The 19,364-nt window shown below is 46.8% G+C and overlaps 1 protein-coding gene across 3 annotated transcripts in view; it reads left to right on the top strand.

The window, feature by feature from the left end:
* NTHL1 (nth like DNA glycosylase 1) overlaps window positions 1–18,330 on the top strand; it is a 275,635-nt gene extending 257,305 nt beyond the window's left edge. For all 3 annotated transcript variants that reach the window (XM_069647325.1, XM_069647327.1, XM_069647326.1), the window contains 2 exons: window positions 2,812–2,917; window positions 17,700–18,330. In XM_069647325.1, coding sequence (XP_069503426.1) covers window positions 2,812–2,917; window positions 17,700–17,865 — 272 coding nt within the window. In that variant the 3' untranslated portion in view covers window positions 17,866–18,330. The remainder of the gene's footprint in view (window positions 1–2,811; window positions 2,918–17,699) is intronic.
* The last annotated feature ends 1,034 nt before the right edge of the window (window positions 18,331–19,364 follow it).

The raw sequence follows: 19,364 nt of genomic DNA, 5'->3' as shown, positions 1-19,364 counted from the left end.
CTTTTTTCTATTCATGTCTATCCGGATTTCATAGGTTTTGGAATCCCCTATCCCCCCTATAACTTTTCCTGCCTTGACGGAATTGCACAAAACTTCACGAAATAATTGAAAGGTGGCTGTATACCTTTTTTGCAAAGTTTAGTGAGGATTTGTCAAAGGGTGCCAAAGTTATAAGCTGCCCAAAAACTGCTCTTCCTAGGTGTTAAGCAACTTAAACAACTATAAGGTCGCTACCGCAGACCCTGTAATGTTAACAGGCATTTGTATAGCATACATATTCCCTCGCTTGAGCCTTGCAGCTTTGTCCAGAAGCACTTTAGGCTGGAATTTTGGTTCCTGGGCGGGAGCGTATGTATTTGTTACATGTTGTAAGTGGGGTATTATTTTGTGCTTAAGCGCCAGGTACTTGCTTTGATCAGTGTTGTGTTTGAGACATGCCAGTGTAGTGTAGAACTAGACTGACTGGGGGATATAGTTGACTATAAGTCATTTCATCATTTTATAGTCCAGCTCTAATCGCCATTTAATGTAAAACACTGAGATGCACTCATATCGAATGAATTTATCATTTAAAAAAAGAAAATCTATCAAAGATTTTATATAAGAAATATTTGATATTCATTTTAAAGTCTACAAGTAAATATTTCAAATATAATGAACAAAAAATGAAAAACATTCACATATTGGTTCCTCATATATTAGCAACCATGACAAACGTTTAAATACTACTGAATGCATACACAATACAACAAACACAATATCACAATACAGTATTCAATCTCTTCTAGTGAAAATACATTACTTAAAACAGCTACAGGGCTATTACAAACATGCTATTACAATTTTAATTTGTCTGGACACCAATAGCTGTTCAGGTGAGTCTTATGTCAGTAGGGTGCTCCACTCAAATGGAACAAATGGAATTGGGGCATAAGAGCACAGAAATACCTGCACGAGCACAGGAGGAAAAGTAGCGTAAGAGAAATTATACACTGAATACTAAGTAAGATGTACAGTGTTACGCTGATTTTAAGGTATCATGAAGCAAGACACAGACAACAGATTCAAAGCTCAAAATAAAATGGTTTGTTAACTGAAATGTCAGGATGGTTGAAGGCCTAACTTGCCCTATGCGAAGGGGGGATTTCCCTGCCTGAACGAAACTAAGGAAAGTCTGAGTCCAAAGGTTCAATTTAAAAGTCTGTCTGTGTCCAAAAACTATCCTGGCCCTCACAACTAAAGCTAAACAATGTGTAGGGATGTCAAAAATAAAAGAAATGATGATCAATACAAAGTTCTGAGCTTCGTCCAGCTCTTAGCTTCCTTTTCAGCGCCCCTTCCCCAAGTTCAAGAAAATTCCACAAAAGTCTCAGAATTGCCTTTTCCCCAAACAGTTCCACAAATCCTTGAGGTTCCTTTCCCCAAGTTCAAGTCAACACAGTTCAAAAGAAAAGGGTCTTGAGGCTCCGTCGTTAAGACAGCATTGCAGTTCATCAAGACTCAGGGTTCCCTTCCCCCAAGACGTCCATTTGCCAATTTATACTTAATCTTGGCCTTCCAGTGTTTAACACAACTCCAGATCAACTTGACACTTCATCTGGATTGAATTAACAGTTCACTTATAATACTCCGTCTTGGTTTATGTATATGTCCTTGGTTTTCACAGTTGAGGGTTCCCTGGTCTAGGCACAGTTGTCAGACCACATGTTCCCTTTCACTCACCGGTCTCCGGCAGTCCTGTTGGGCAGCTGCGATGGATAACTCCTGCTCTTCCTGCTGGCTTGCCTTTGACTGAGAGCCCCTCTGGCACCTTTGATGCTTCTCTGTGTTCGCCAGCAGCTCTGCTTCCCTTCCGCAGATGCTGGTTTGCTTTTTTTTCTTTTTTCGCAGCTGCGTATCCCTGACCATAGAGGGTCCTACCTGTGGAATTCCAGCAGCCCAACTTCTCCAGAGCTCCACAGGTCTTCAAGGTCATCTGCCGGTGTCCTGGCTTCTCTGCAGGACCCACCTCTTGCGCAGGATCCCTGCTGGCCTCTCCCACACAGGCCTCGCTGCTGCTGGTCTCCTTGCTGCTCTTTTCCTCTCTTCTTATTCACCTGCAACCACTTGTCGGGTTGCAGGTGTGAGTTCTCAATTGGTTTTGCCTGACTGCAATCAAAGGGACATGCCTGACTTTCATAGTACTCTGCAGGCATCTTCTTCGTCCCAGTAGTAACGTGGTGAATTGAGTTACTAGTGTTCACTACTCCTAGTTGCCTCTTCCTCGTTCCAGTACTGTCATAGGTTGGATGTGGGAAAATGAGGGGAGATGTTTTATAATAGCCCATAATGGCCAGGGCAGGGTATGGTTGGTTCTCAATAGGAAAAGGGGGATACCATGTCTCACCTATCTCACCTTCTCTTCTTCACCCTCTTCCTGATGTTCTTATACTGTTAAGATCTCTTGGTGTTTTCTTGGTCAGTGGGACAGGGGTAGCAATATCCCATAACTGCATCTGGGATGGAGTATTCCTCTGGTAAGGGAAATGAAGGGTAACACGTCTCACCTAAGGACGTCTCATCCCCAATCCCCAAGTACCCACCACCCAGGTGATCCTCCCTCGCTTCTCCACCCTCAGGGTCAGGATACAAAAGCGATGGCCTTTCCTTGGCCACCTGAGAAGAGGACCCAGGGGGACTAGATGTGAGGACGCACCCTCAGGTTTCTCACACTGAGTAGGAAGGGGGCTGACTACATTGGCTGTCTTTATCTTCCTGTTATTTATTCTTGTTTTAGTAATCCTCACATGCATTCACCTTCTTTCCTTACAGGTGTGGACACCCACGTGCACAGGATCTCAAACAGATTGCGGTGGGTGCCGAAGGAAACTAAAACGCCTGAAGAGACCAGAATCAACTTAGAGAACTGGCTGCCAAGGTGATGCCCCCCCAAAATTCCCACCTGTTATCTAACCAAAACAATGCGTTTACCAATGAGGAAAAATCATATGGGTCCTCATAATTCCAAATGGCAGGTCTGATGAATGCATTAAGTCAGTTATCATTCTGATACACCATGGGTGACCCTAAGCAAATTACTTAACCAGTATATGCCAATTGTTCGAAAGAAGAGTGCGTGTTTAGGATTTAGAAGTGGACATCTAGGTCTATAGCTGTGGACTTCCAACTGTGAGGCTCACAGCATTCCCTTGGGTGGTTCAGGCCTGCAAGGCTTTTCAAATGGGAGAATGGTAAGTGTGTTCACAATATAAGCAGTTTTGTCATATGGGGGCATGCAACAGTATTTTTCTCAAGGGCGAAAAATAAAACAATTAAGACATCTGTAAGGGAGCATCCTGCTAAAATTCACACTGAGCCATAAATCCTCGAGACACTGTGACACCATGTTTGAGTACTGGCCGCTCCTCTGCCTCCTTAGAAGTCATGCCAGGCTTTGGTTGGATCCCCGGTGGATTTATATCTTGCAAATAACAGATGATATCATGAACTTGCTCAGTCTTTAGATGAAACTTGGAAGAACGTTCATCTAGCACAGCTGCTTTATTTCCATGGTCAGTTGGAAAATGCTGGACCCAGGGCGGGTAGTAGAAAGCAAAGTTAAAGAGTCTGAAACTGGCACAAGCTGTATGATCGTCAGCGAATAAAGCATGCCAGGGGAGGGGTCATCCTTGGTTTATCTAACCCTCATAGTTGGTTAAATAGAAGTAATCAAACGGCTGTAGAGGAACTTGCCATCACTGTACTCTAGGAATATTACATTTTCTTTTTTTAAAGCCGAGTCCCATTCAGCAGTCACTGCAGGCGAGGGATACGCCGTTTCCCGATGATGCTGCTAAGAGCAACTGTTGAGCTATAAAAAAAATAGTTGAAAGACCAACCAAAACGCCCTCGGTTTGTGGGCAAGAAGCAGAACTGGTCTGTGAATGGTTCCTGAGTTGGGATGACCCAGGAGTTTGGAAGGACCTCATGTGAGAAACTCATACTTATATACTCAATTTACATATGTGCTTTCAAAAACATTTTACATGAAATTCAGTGTTGCATTGTGTATTTCTTTATAGAAACTCTGAAGAAACTTCAGCGAGATATCCATAAAAAGAGTGATTCTGGTATGTCTTCTTTTGTACAAGCACTGTCTTGTATTTGGAGTCCTGGCAAACCGTTTGACTTGTTGTCCTAGGCTATGTCTTTAAGATTTCAGTAATACACGTGTGCCAGCCACTGTGCTTAATTTGTGCCGGCCACCGGCACTGTTTTTTCGGGACTGGGTCTCTTTCTTGCAGGTTCCCTTCATGGTTCCCTTCATCACGGCATTCATCAAAGAAAGTTTAACACTTAAAGTGTTAACATTCTTTGATAATGCAACACACCCCAGCCATCTGCCTGCAGGGCGCCAGGCAGGAGGCAGACGCGCTCTTAGAACAGGCCTGTGTTTAATTGAAAGCAATTTTGTAGCGAACGGAATGCCTGACTCAGAGCGCCCACTTATTCTGCAGCTTCAGGCGGCCTGGGAAACATCAGTGCCTTTCGGCCTTTCATCCCGTACATGGCGAGGCAGAGCTGTGCCTTTAAGACCGCTGGATGGCGCCCTCTGCAGCACCCTGCAGTGCACAGAAGTTCCCAGGCACCACGCCAGGCAGACGCCCCAGGCTTTCGCTTCTGGCCTGGCAGGTAAGCTTTCCTTCCCAGAGGGCTGTATTAGCAGACTGCGCGGAGCCGCAGGGGTAACTGGAGGGTGGTGGGTTGCATCCTGGAGGAGGGGGCAGGGGGAGTTGAACTGTGGAGGGGGGAGATTAGAAGATAAGCGGAGCAGGGAAGCTGTGCACAACGACTTCACGCTGGGGCCAGGCAACTACAGGGCAGCGCAGACCCAGCTCTCTTAGGCGAGCGCCGAGAAACGCTGCATTTTTAGATGTGAATACTGCTTTTGTGTTAGGCTGGAGTACCTTAAAACAACGGTAACCAAAAGGGATACTGCTTGAACTTTGGGACTGGAATGGACACCAGTCCGTATTATGTGAGGCAGTTTTGGGGTTGGGTTAGCAGCTGTACCACACTAGAAACGAGTTCTGTCTGCACACCTGGACATCCGAACATACAGTATATCCAAGGGGGGCGTGGCCTGGAGCTCATGTTGTAAGAGGCAAAGACACCGAGCTGCGGCCATGACTCCGTATTCTGATCCTTTTTCGATTGTCGAAAGAACAACATCGACTGAAAAATATAGCTACGGGGGTGTCGGAAGTGGTGCCTGTGACGGTGCTGCAAGTTTGCAAAAGAATCGGACCCGCTGAGAGTGAGCAATCCCACTGGAACCGAACCCCCCGCCCCGCCCTCGGGACGCATCCAAGATGGCGGCCGTACCCTGAAGTCGGCGCCGCCCAAGCTTGAGTCGCCTGCCGCCTCCGCCTCAAGAGGCAGACACCGGCAGCAGACCCGGGGGATCCGCCGAGGCCAGAGGATAGTCCACCCCGCTGCGGTAGAAGGAAAAGATTCATGCCGGCACTCGACTTCGGGGAGCCCTGCCAGAGAACGAGGAGACGCCGAACACCCGACCAGAGGACGAGAGAGCGACTCCTGCACTGGGATTCAGCTGGAGCACACACCCGTGACTCCGTTCCAGAGCTGCGGAAGACCGCAAGTGAGAGCCCCACCTGGGACGAGGAGCGCCGCGAAGAGGGAAGCGCCCTTCAGAACTGCGGGGGAGCGTATCCAGCGGCACAAACCAGCCCCGACAAGCGAACGGAGGCATCCCCTCCCACACGGACTGAGACCTATCCGGCGAGGAGCCTACAATATACCCAAGGTGAGAAGGGTTGCGGGGCGGGCACATAAACGGCATCGGTGCCGGAACAATCATACCTGCAAAAACCTTGGCAAACACCACCTGTACTGAAGAGACCGCCCCCTCCCCCAAAATTAATCAGGAAACATAGACACTAGGCCCTGAGCGGCCACAGGCGAACACCAGGTCCTCACAAAGGGAGATCCATGGAGCACACTGAGGAGCTGGGTGAGACACCGTAACGCCCAAAACACCAAACCACCGGAACCGGAGGGCAGTAAGATTGGCCCCTATACAAGCAAAGACCTCCCAAATTACACCAGAGACATACGCCAAGAACTGAAATCCTGAACACAGGATAGCACCGATAACCAGACCACACTCTTTCTAGACCAAACTGCACGACGCACCGCTGAAACCCCACCATGTCCTCCAGAAATAAGGGGAAGTCAACCACCATGGACACATATGTCACTACCAAGTCACAGGCCTCGACTCAATCCCCCTCCACAACTCCCAAACCTTTGAAGTTAAATGAAGGGGAATCCAAAGATACCCAAGTGCTGGATGCTATAGCAGCATTACGAACATTTATAGACACAAAGATTGATGAAGTCAAGGCTGATATGCAACTAATGCGGCAAGACGCCCGGAACCTAACCAAGAGAGTAACTAACGCTGAGACAACTTTACAAGAAACGGCAGAAGACACCGCAGACCTGTAGGCTAGAGTGGCAGACCTAGAGAAGAAAGTGGCCACACTCGAGGCACGATCCGAGGAGGCGGAAGGGCGCGTCAGACGGGGCAATGTCAGAATATTAGGGGTGCCAGAAGGAACTGAAGGCTAGAACCCAACTGCCTACATAGAGGCCCTACTACAACAAGAGGGAGGAGCGGAGAAACTAACACAAGGCTTTGCAGTAGAAAGGGCGCATAGGTCCCTCCAGAAGAAACCCCCGCCAGGCTCGCACCCTCGCCCCATAATCTTATTTTTATTATTTATTTATTACATTTGTTATACGCCCAGACCCAGAGGTAACACGTCGTAGTTACAGACAGTGGAAAAATGCAATCTTCAAAGTGAGCAATAAGATACACAGGAAACAAGCAGTCAGTTATAAGCATTACAATCAGTTATAAAGATTACTGTCAGATATGTACAATTAGTTAGGGCAGGATGGTGTTATGGAGTGAATTAGTACTGGTTGAAGAGCCAGGTTTTCACTGACTTTTTAAACTTTGGGAAAGATGTTTCATTCCTAATATTAGCGGGCAGAGAATTCCAATGTTTGGGATTTTAAAACTACTACCCCCCGCTTTCTCTCTTTTATATCTTGGCATTTCGAGGTATGTGTTCTTATTGGATCTGAGAGGTCTGGTCTGGGGTTTCTTCGAGATTGTGTTGTTGAGGTATTTGGGTGCTTTATTGGCCAGACATTTATGTGTGATGCTCAGGGTTTTGAATATAATTCTGGCTTGGATAGGGAGCCAGTGATGGTCTCTTCTGATGTTGGAGATCTGATCGAATTTTTTGATACCTACGGCAGCTCTGAGGGCTTTGTTCTGCATAAGATGAAGTTTGGCTAGGTTAGATTTGGAGATGCTGAGGAAAAGGAAATTACAATAGTCTAGCTTGGAGAGTATGAGAGCTCTGGTTAGTGTAACAGTTTTTGGCTGAGCGGAATTTGCGACTAAGGGTGATGAGTTTGGAGGTGTATGAAGTGGATGAGGCTAGTGTGTTTACTTGTTTAGACATCGTTAAGGTGGCATCTAAGTAAACGCCAAGGGTCTTAACTTGTTTAAGAACGGGGATCATGGTACCGTCAACGGTAAATAATTTAAAGATAGGCTTAAGGGTTTCAATTTTGGTGGAGGAGCCTACTATGAGGAGCTCTGTTTTATCGTCGTTTAGACAGAGGCTGTTATTGGCCATCCAGTTTTGTATGAGAGAGTAGATTCGGTTGACTAATAGTGCGTCTTGTTCGTAGTTACCTGAGAGCGGGATGAGGATCTGGGTGTCATCAGCATAGTTGGTGTAGATGACACCCATAGCGTCCAAGGCTGCAAATAGCAATTTAGTATAGGCATTGTAGGCAAGAGCCTTGCGGAACGCCTGTGGGGACTGGCACAGGGTCTGCTGATTCTTTGCCGATGGATACTCTAGAGGTCCTATCTGCCAAGAATGACTTGATCCAGTAAGTGGCATTCTTAGCTAGGTTGAAATTATTGGCTAATGTGTTACAGAGTTTGTCGTGGTCGACCAGATCAAAGGCCGCTGAGAGGTCCAGCAGCATTAGTAGGCAGAGTTTGCCTGCTTCTCTGGTGGCATCCATGCATCCATTTGGATCTTTAAATCAAGAAGGGCTGTCTCTGTGCTATGGTTGGGGCGGAAGCCTGACTGTCTGTCTCCTAGCAGTTGGTATTGTTCCAGATGGTTTTGAATTTGGGAGTAGGCTATTTTATCAATTATTTTCAGGAGAAATGGGACAGTTGTGATGGGTCGGTAGTTGGTGGGTATGGTTGGATCCAGGGTAGGTTTTTTTAGGAGTGTCACCCAAGCTTTTTTAATGCTAGTGGGAACTGAGTTGGTGAGAAAAGAGGCATTGACAAACTCGGTAATGATCGGTGTAAGGGTGGGGGCGCAGAGTTTCACTAGATGGGAAGGGAATTGGTCTTCTTTACAGTTGGAGGCTTTAAGTTTAGTTATGGTGTCTAGTACTTCTTTGTGAGAGACTGGGGTAAATTGAAAAGAGGGGCCAAGAGTGGTGTTGGTTAGGGTTGCCACTATGGTGGGTAGAGTTTTGTCTGCTAGGAGTGTTTTTTTACTGTCGATTTTGTTTTTGATTTCGGATGATTGTGCGTTTTGTATGGTGGTGCACCAGTCTTTACTAGTATTAGTGTGTGCTGTTGTTTGGCAGGGGTATCGCCAAGATACTTAACTTTCAGGACAGAGAAACTATTCTGAAATACTCCAGGGAGGGGGGAATTCCAAAATTGCCATTTACCCCGATTACACTTCAAATGTTCAAAGGGCAAGAAATTCATTAGTGCAAATTAAAGCAAGGCTCTGACAACTGAATTTGAAATATATGCTGCTTTACCCATCAAGATTGAAAGTCATTTTCAAAGGTTGTGCGATATTCCTAGAGATTCCGGCAGCCGCCACTATGTGGATGGAACATAATAATCTGGCAGACGGCAAAGATACTCCTCCCCAAGAAGGCTGAGATGTCAACACAAAGCAACATAGGAGATGAGCGTCCACCATACAACCCACACCCCCAATGCAAACAAAACGCAACCACGAACGCCATTTTCAAAATGGATTACTAAATGGATACGGCCCACGCTCAGCCTCCCACCAAGCACAACCCCCACGAACAAACCAGTACAGGCCAGGTGCCTGTACGACCTAGCTCGTTCCCGATACCCGAGATGGGTACAGACGGCGCAAGAGCGCCTGAGCACCGCAAGAAAAATGCAGTTGCTGGGCGCACCAGTTCCAGATATGTTAATTGTTTTGTTTGTTACACTATCTTCGAAACATGGAAACCAGAGAGGCGCAGGAAAGGACAACCTCACGACCAAAAACCAGAAAGACTTGGGAATCTAAATGAGAGACCCTCCAGCTGGAAGCAGAGACCACCCCGAAAAACCAATGGGGACCAAAATAATAAACCCATTGCACCTACAAAATGGCAACACAACTTAAGATGATGACATGGAATGTGAGGGGGATGGGCTCGTATCTACGTAGGAATCGGATTCAATCCTATCTCCGCAGAAAGAAAGTCTCGATTGCAATGCTCCAAGAGAACCTCCTCACGGAAGAAACCACGTCCAAACTATCCGAACGATGGGGCGGACTTGGAAAAAGGGCGCCTTACTCCAAATATGCACAGGGAGTATTTACATGGGTGAACCCCAACGTACCATTCCAATTATTGGGATTAGAGGCCGACAAGGAAGGCAGGTACCTAATAATGTGGGGGGCAATTGAACACACTAAAATATGCTTGGTGAACTCCTACTTTCCACAACATGGAATACCTACCCATCTTAACACACTATATGCTAAAATAGCACATCACCGAGAAGGAACCTTCATATGGGGAGGCGACTTCAATTGTGTCAGAAACGACACCACCAACAGATCCAACCCCCCCCAGCAACCAAACAACTGTGCCACACAAGCGCTGAACAACACAATTGAGCACTTGAACCTGGTTGACATTTTATAGAGAGCACCACCCTACGGAGAGAAGTTACTCCTATTATTCATCCCTGCATAAAATACACACGAGGATAGGCTACCTGTTCATAGACCGGGAACAACTTCCGCTAGCAGAGTCCACAGAATACCTAGGCAGGTCGATCTCTGATCACTCGCCCTTACTCATGCAGTGAAAACTCAAGGGGCCTAGGCCGCCGATCCCGATGTGGAGAATGCCCAGCATAGCACTCACCGGCCACGACTTCAGAGAGGCCCTCGGCACCAAGCTGGAGGAATACATAGATGCCAACAAAGGCACTGTGGCAAGCTGGGGCACGTTATGGGAGGCTATGAAAGTGGTGACACGAGGAGAAGCTATAGCAGGAGTGGGAGGCTTCCGGAAGCAGCTGAAAAGAGAACTAGAGGAAAAAGAAGTGGAAATAACGCACCTGGAAACCAACACCAACGCCACAGTAGAGGCTGAGGCGAAACTGAAAGAAATCAGAGAAGAATGCCAGTCGGCCTGGGAAAGACTAGCTAAGTTTGACTTTGCAACATACACCGCCAGGGCACACAAAGAAGCTGACAAGCCAGGAAGACTGCTGGCCTGGCTGTGTAAATGTGAACACCAAGACACCTCCCAACCGAAATTACGGACGAAGACATAAGAACGTACAGGACGCAACAAGAGATCAACAACACATTTGCGGAAGTCTACTCCAAATTATACACCCACAACAAACAAGTACCCAGGGAAGAGATCAAGGCCACACTAGAAGAAATAGGGCTTCTGAAACTGACCGCTGACCAAAGAGAGGTACTAGACGAAGAGATAACTTCGGAGGATGTGACAGAAGCAATCAGATCACTTGCCACGTGTAAAACCCCCGGCAGCGAGGGCCTCCCACCCAAATTCTATAAAGTTTATGAAGCAACCCTAACCCCAATATTGCACAAGGTTTTCCTGGAAGCATACAAGACTGGGATCCTGCCCAACACCATGAAGGAAACGATCATAATCCCTATGCTTAAACCAAACAAACCAGCCAATGATTGTGATTCCTATCGCCCATTAGCAATGTTGAATTATGATAGTAAGATGCTAACTACTATACTGGCCAAAAGGCTTGCGAAGGTGGTGGGATCCCTAGTCCATGGAGACCAGAACGGTTTCGTTCCAGGACGCAACACCACAGCCAACCTGAGGAGGCTTCAACACATCACGGCGGAAACCCTCACACGAGACGAAGACCTGGCGGTGCTCTCGCTAGACACCATCAAGGCCTTCGATTCCATATTTTGGGAGTGGCTGGTCGAAGTCCTGCTGGAATTTGGCTTCGGAGAAGGCTTCGTGAGATGGGTCAAGGTACTATACAAAGCGCCCGTAGCCAGAGTGAAAACTGGTGGCACGATGTCAAAACCCTGGGCGATACAGAGGGAACCAGGCAAGGATGCCCGCTATCACTGATGTTATACATCATAGGCCTCGAGCCGATAGCTATCTACTTTAGAAAGCAGTACTTTGATGCATGTATAAAACTGGGCATTGAGCACTCTATAATATCACTATACGCTGACAACGTACTTCTATACCTGAAAGACCGGCAAATCAACGCACAAGTCGCATTAGACATTCTCGACAATTATGCACGCTACTCGGGGATCCGATTCAGCAAGCAGAAATCCTGTGCATTTCCACTGGCCAGACTCAGGGACTTGGAGGAAACCGACCTACCTGAAATTGAGATAAAGTGGCAACCTGAAATGCTCCGATACTTAGGGGTCAATATAAAGCACACTCCAGAGGTTACACACGAATGTAACACAGAAGTTGTAATGAGAGGACTGCGTAAATCCATGAAATTTTGGTCAAAGCTTCCACTCTCGATGATGGCCAGAGCATCTATTATCAAAATGATAGTCCTCCCACGATTCCTGTACTACTTTGTAAATATCTGCCACTACATCAGACCCTTTTCTTCAGGAAACTAGAGGTACTAATTAAGGACTTTCTATGGGGACCATCCAGGCACAAACTTCCCCTAGCAATCCTTACACTACCATGCAAAGAAGGAGGGATTCAACTCCCCGATCTCCAGATGTACTACGTGGCGGCGCAGCTCAGCCACGTGACGAGATGGCTCCTAGACGATCCAACCGCTGAGACTGAATTACTGCGACAAACACCTTCCTCGCTGTACCCTAAGGAGATACTATGGAACCCAATGATCCAAACGCAAGATGCCCATATGATCGCATAACTAGGCAGGCAGATATGGTCCAAAACCTGCTCTACGACACACCTGAAACACCCCTATTTGCCTAATACCCCCATACTGGCAGACGCGTGCAAAACTCGGACAGACCTCCCAGCGATGAGAAGCTGGGAAAGTGTTGGGATCTACACATGGGGAGAGATGTTTGAGGATGGCAGATTCAGGGACTTCGAATCGCTACAAACAATTGAGGGACTCCCAAGAGGCCAGTTCTTGTGGTACCAATGAATCAAACATATTGCCAAGAAGAAATGGAACGAATGGCCTGAGGAACCCACCCCAGACCCCTCCTACAGGAGATGCACGACTTCACCGACGGCTGGAAACCGGTGGCCTGGCTGTACAGCCGACTGACGGACAAACCCAACCCCAGAAGTGCAGCATTAAAAGAAAAATGGGACACAGACTTGGAAACTACGCTGACCGAAGAAGAGTGGGAGAGAGCACTACTTTATCCCAAAGAAGTGTCCAGGAATACCAGATTTAGGCAAATACAACTAAACGTCCTATACAGGACCTATATGACCCCACAAAGAGTGGCCAGCTTTAACAAACAGACCTCCTCAAAATGCCCTTGGTGTGGCAATGACCACGCAGACCTGATCCATATGTTCTGGACCTGTAGCCGGACAACGACATTTTGGGCCAGGGTAAAACAAACCTGCACAGATGCGGGGATAACAAGATACAACTGGGTCCCGAAAGAGTGTCTACTAGGCACACATCCCAGAGTAAGCAAGTACAAACACATCATCAAACTGATGGACATATCCTGCATCCTGGCAAAGAGAACTATCGCAATGGCATGGAAATCACCAGGGGGCCCGAGACACGAACGCTGGATCAGGGAGTTGAAGAGATGGACAGAAGCTGAAACCAGGGCCTGGCAAGAAAGGGCCACTACAGAAGAAGAAGGCACAAATGACACACTCGAATCATGGAAGGCCCTCCTGAGGGACATGCACTTCGCTGCTTACCACAAGCCTCCATGATTCGCACACCCCTCCCAACAAGCTTGAAGAAATACCCCACCAAACCATCAGTGATAACTCCCACAGGACCTCCCATACCTGAACTGCTAGTCCTCTACGCCCTCCGCTCAAGACGAATAACAGATATAACACGCTTATTACCCGAAGACAGTCCTGGTTAACTGTTTGTCTTGTTGTTATTGTTACTTGTTGTTACCTACATAAATGGAAAAGATATTTTGCGTATTGAATGATAAGAACCAATTGTAGGCCTATAAGCAAATGACGATAAAAATATAAAAAAACAAAAACATACAGTATATCCAATGCTTTACAGAAAAGACATAGTTTGACGCTGTGAACTGCGCGTGCATAATCTTCATACATTTCTGCAATCATGTGAAGCCTAAGGTCTAGAGAGGTCTCCCAAACGGACAGATGTGTTTTTTAAAAAAGACTTTAAATCTTATGTAATATGTTGGTTGTTTACTCAGTGTATTTTGTGGTGACGTGCTGCCAGTGCTTAATTGCTCTGAGCCTGAGTAGATGAATAGGAAGACGGATAGGGAGAGGAAGGGAGTGACTGTGTAACCAGTGAGAGAGTTAGATTTGGGGGGATTGTGCACATCATGGGGGTCAGAAATAAGTGCTGGGGTTCGGAAATAAGTGCTGAGGATGAGCCCTAGCAACCACAGACTCAAAATAATCACTGCATGCTGCCCTTCGAATTCTTCAAGAGGCGTTAGAAAAATAATATATCAAACAACGAGGTCCTGCATGCTAGTTCATATGGTGCCGAGGGAGCATTGGGCAACAAGGCGCTGTGGAGTCTGTGTGCTCAAATACAGCAATAAAAGATTTGCCCAACATCTCAGGATTGACAACTTGCTGAGAGTGCGCATTAAACGGTTGTTGCATGGCGCTGAGGGTCACACATTGCGTGTGTACCTATATCATTTGGCATTACGTTGTATGTATATAGCTCAAAATTACAGCGAACAGCTATCAATCCAACATGCTATGAATGTACACGGCTGTGAAGTAACGAGGGGAAGAACTGGGCGTTGCAAGGGACGCTTATATGATTCCTACGTTGAGTACTGTTTTTGAGCATTTCACCTGCTAATTAAAGGAGACACTTCGGCCATTTTGTTGTTTCAAAATGGCCGGTGGTCGTGACACTGCCTGCTTCAGAGTGAGGTGTTACTCAATTCCCTCTTGGGCATTTGCATCCAGTGAGTGACCTTGACATGTTCACACTGCCTTTGCCTGGCAGCGGCACCTCTTTTTTCTCAGTTCTCTTCATTACAGAAAACTTGCTCACATGTACCTCTCCCTGGTGTGCCCGTGCAGCGGGTCTCATCCAGAGGCCATTATGTAAAGGAGGTGGTTCCGTTTTCGGGAGGATTCAGACATATACCTCTCAACTCACAAGTAGGGTGGGCAACTTTACAAAATGGTTTTGCAGGGCACTTTAGACGTGATAGCACATCAGCGGCAGATGGAATTTTAAACCTTACACAGCACAAAAAAGTAACAAAACTGTAGCTAGGGCCATTATACATGCAGGACACCCATAAGAGCTTTACAGAAAAGACATAGTTTGACGCTGTGAACTGCGCGTGCATAATCTTCATACATTTCTGCAATCATGTGAAGCCTAAGGTCTAGAGAGGTCTCCCAAACGGACAAAAATACATGCAGACGTCCTAATTTGCCTATGCAATAACACCAACATAAGTGACTTCACAGAAAGGGCATTGCAAGAAGCACCATCAAATTTTGATACTCGGAGGCACCACGGGAAGTCACTTTTAGTTAATGAGGGATGGGGTCCCCTGGACTCAGAGATAACTCCTATTCACGTGCACGGCCATGCCACCAATAAACCCAACTTTGTGAAGGGGTTTTCCTGGCTCCAAAAATAGTGTCTGTGTTGTTATTGTCCGATCCTGTACCTCACAATGTGTCACTCACATTCTAAGACGCCCACAAAGGGTCTTCAGGGCAGACACTGAAAATGACACCCTCAACATGTCGCCTTTCTCCAGATCCAATTTCTGGATGCTCTATTCTGCCACCGAATAATGGTAGCAACCCAGACCAGAGGGCCAGAAATTGGGAGCACTATCCCACATGTTATTAGCGGGACAGGTGAGGCCAGAAAGCACACTCTTGTTGGCTGTCTAGCACTGTCTAGCATCTAGGTCTAGCACTGTCTAGCATCTAGGTCTAGCAATGAGCCGGTACGCCCATTCTGCTGGCGGCGCCCGCCGGCCCTGTGACCTGCATTAGGGGACCAAGATTTTTTGGGCACTGGCACTTATTTTTTTACAAATTAAGCACTGGCCAGCCAGCATGTCTTCTTATAGGACACGTGTTGAGATGAAATGATTGCTGTGGAATTCTGTGCCAGAAAAAAAGATCTTAAAGACGGATGGCAGTGCTTGTACAAAAGAAGACACACCAGAACTTGGTCCCTAAAGATGGTCCTCTGGACCGAAATGCATTGGACTTTATAAAGCAGCCTGTGTCTTTGTAAAAAACACTCTTTTTATGGATATCTTGTTGAAGTTTCTTCCGAGTTTGCATAAAGAAACACAGAATGCAACTTTGTATTTCGTGTACAATGTTTTTGAAAGCACATATGTAAATTGAGCCTGTAAGTATATGTGAGTTTCTCACACAAGGTCCTTTCAAACTCCTGGGTCATAGCAACCCAGGAACCATTGGCACATTATGTCTATACCTCACAGTGCCAGTGAGATAATTTTTTCAACAGGACCACAAAACTAATTTTAAGATTACGTAATCATTTATTTTAAAAAAGTCTTTCTTTGAAAAATATTTAGGGGTTCCCACTCAACCAGGCTCATCTATTCAAGAAGCAGAACAGCGGGGCTGAAGGTTTAAGAGCTTGAAGGCCTAAAACACAGTGGTTGGGTTTGTGGTAGAAAGAATAAGAAATGCAAGAGGTCCTGTACAAATGTTCCGGGAGCCACTTTTGGTGGCCCTGGACCGGAATTGTGCATGTCAGTCTTTACAAGTGAATAACCACTAAGGATGTTAGAGCAGCGGGGGAGATTATCAGTGTAAATTGTGTAAAGCAAGTGGTCCCCTTAATAGTTGCCCCGGTAAAAGGGATTCCCTTTACTAGTTTCTCAGGAACAGTTGGTTACCGTCAGTAGTTGCCAAGGAGCAGTGTGCTCCCCTCATTAAATGCTCAGGGAAGTGCTTCCTCGTGATAGTTGCTTAGGAGCCAGTTGGTTCCTCACAGTAGTTTCCCATGATCAGGTGCTTTCCATCACTGGTTGCCCATGAATAGGCAGTTCCCCTGAATAGTTGTCTAGCAGCTGGTGCTTTCCATGGATAATTATCCAGGTAATTGTGTTTTTCGCCTCAATAGATGCCCAGGAGCATGTGGTTCCCCTCAATATTTGCCTAGGAGCAGGTGATTCCCCTTGCTATTTGGCCAAGAGTGGGTGGTTTTACTCCATAGTTGCTCTGGGGTGTCTTGTTCTTAGTTATATATGCAAATGAGGCCTGGGGGGGTCCCCTCGATAGGTGCCCCAGAGCAGGTGGTTCCTCTCGATAGTTGCCCAGGACCTGGGGGTTCCCCTCAATATTTGCTCTCGATAGTTGCCTAGGAACTGGAATTTCCCCTCGTTATTCGCACAGGAGCTGGGATTCCCCTCAATATTTGCACAGGAGCAGGCGGCTGCTCTCGAAAGTTGCCCAGGAGCTGGGGGTTCCCCTCGATATTTGCAATGGAGTGGTTGGTTGCCTTTGATAGTTACCCAGGAGCTGGGGTTCCCATCGAAATTTGCTGCACATTGGGTGGTTCCCCTCGATGGTTGCCCTTCCCATCTGTGGAGAATACGAGTCATCATCTTGGCTTTCCCTTGAAGGTCCATCTCGGGAGACCTGCTCTTTGCGGGTGCGAGTGTGTAATTAGGGGTTGACTACTGTATTACTCTATCCATAGTCAGCAACTCGACCAGGTGAAAAACATTGCGTGGGTGGGGGGGGGGGGGTCGGGGGTGGTGGGGGAGTGAGCAGTGAGCAGTGGTGACCAGTGTTCCTCAAACGTCCATAGACCGTTCGATTTTAAAGAAGAAACAATGTCTAGAGTTGCTCCTGCCAAGGGTGAAGCACTTTCAATTTATTTAAAACGTTGTACAGACGTGTACGAATGTAAATGTCTTGAGAAAAAAAGGGAAGGGTCAAGGTTAAGAGATTAACAGAAACAATAAACAGGAAGTTCCGACTTTTTGTAAAGAATGTTGGCAGTGCTGCATGAAAACTGCCGGAGCCGTGGATAAATATGAGTGGGAAAATGAAACATTCCTAGATTAGCATCCGGTCTTCTTTCCTCGCCTGCCTCCGCCCCCATCCCTGTGTGCGAAGAAGCATCTGTGTCATATGAAATATCTGGGCCCTTTCTCTCCCCTCAGGGAACTCTGGAGTGAGATGAACTGGCTCCTGGTGGGGTTCGGACAGCAGATCTGCCTTCCTGTGAGCCCGCGCTGTGCGGCCTGCCTGAACAAAGATGTGTGTCCTGCAGCGAGGCTGAGCAAAGACCATCGAAAAAGGCCCCTGCCAGGACCAGCCGTGGAATGAGGCCCGCTGCTCCTGGGGTACCCCAGGTCCCAACCACTTCAGGTGCATCTATGCACTAGACCACAAGAACACAGCTGGAAGGCCTACATTTCAAGCATATGCTACAATTAGCCTGCAGATGACATGCTGGGGTGGTGAAACTTTCACACCATCTCAACCTTTTACAGGAACAAAGAGAGCACTTGTTTCCTTTTCAAAACCATATGTTCCTCAAAGGTTGCAGGTTGCTAATCGGTGTCCTAGGAGAAAGGGGGGGGGGGGGCATTTACAGCCTTTATGAACAAGTAGCACAATTTGTGGAGGTGAAAGGTCTTCTAGGTTTTTCGATAGGCGCCCAGCTACACATGTGCATTTCGGACGACCTGCTAGCAAAATGTGCAGTTCCCTATTGAGAAAATGCATTCTTTTTTGTGCAGAGTGTATGAAAGATTGTTAAATAAAGCTTGCTGGGTTTGTTGTTGGCTACTTATTTACCTATTGCATGATTACAGAAAATCCACGTTTTTTACTGGAATTGCTGAACGTGCCATGCTGAGATGGTACATCACATTAATGTCCAAAGTCCAAAAGACTTCTTGATCAGATGGTGGTCATAGAAAGAAATGATAAAAAAACACATGCTGGACATTTAAGACTAGACGCCAATAGAAAAGGCCTCTGATTTTTCGACATTTGTAATTGTAACAGTCATATAGCGCCTTTTACCTTTATTATAGTCTCAACGTGCTTGTAGTGGGAAGGCCCTCGGGGACCGAAGTTCAGGTATGGGAACAATTCTCAGAGGCTTAGAAGGTGTGCGTGCATTTAGCCGATTAGGGATTAGATGGGCTGTCTGGGCTCCATCCAGTAAGCACCCCAAGAGGTCAGGCATGTTGGTGGGTGCTGCAATGTTTGTCGTAGGTTGTCGCTGTATCCCAATGGCAGAGCTGTTGAGGCAAGTCTGGTGTAAGTAGGCGTAAGTGTCCTGCTAGACTGAAATTGTCGTAGCTGAATTCTAATGTTTGTGGATTGATAGCCGTGCCCGTGGCAGGTGTCCACCAAAGTGGTGCTTTTATACGCACCTAGAGCTCAGATGGAGTATATCTTTGATTTCGCTGAGTCATCAGATTGTCTGTGGGGAAAAAAACAGCTACCTTCGTAAACTGTACTAGACACTATGGAGAGGCTACCCTCAAGTCTTTAAGCGAAGTCAATAGACTGCGTGTCCTAGTACATCTTCTAATTGTGACAGGCAGGCAGGCTACAATAGGGTCTAGGAAATAGGATTCACTAGTAATATCTTCCAAGTGTAAACGCTACAACGGCCATCTACTAACTGCAATGTCAGGATACCATGGCTAGCTTAGGATCTTTAAGTGCAATGGAAGGGTTACCAGCGTAGATCTTGCGTGTAAAGGGCAGGCTAACATTAAAGGCGCAGCACAAATGCCCACTCCCAGGTAAATCTAATGAACACACTGGCGACCCTCCGGTCCGTCTAAACAATACCTCTCTTCGAA

This window comes from Ambystoma mexicanum, chromosome 2q (assembly GCF_040938575.1).
Source record: "Ambystoma mexicanum isolate Mex_15411 chromosome 2q, UKY_AmexF1_1, whole genome shotgun sequence".
Classification (NCBI taxonomy): domain Eukaryota; kingdom Metazoa; phylum Chordata; class Amphibia; order Caudata; family Ambystomatidae; genus Ambystoma; species Ambystoma mexicanum.
The sequence above is the reverse complement of the archived record's forward strand: the minus strand, read 5'-3'. Positions and strand labels throughout refer to the sequence as shown.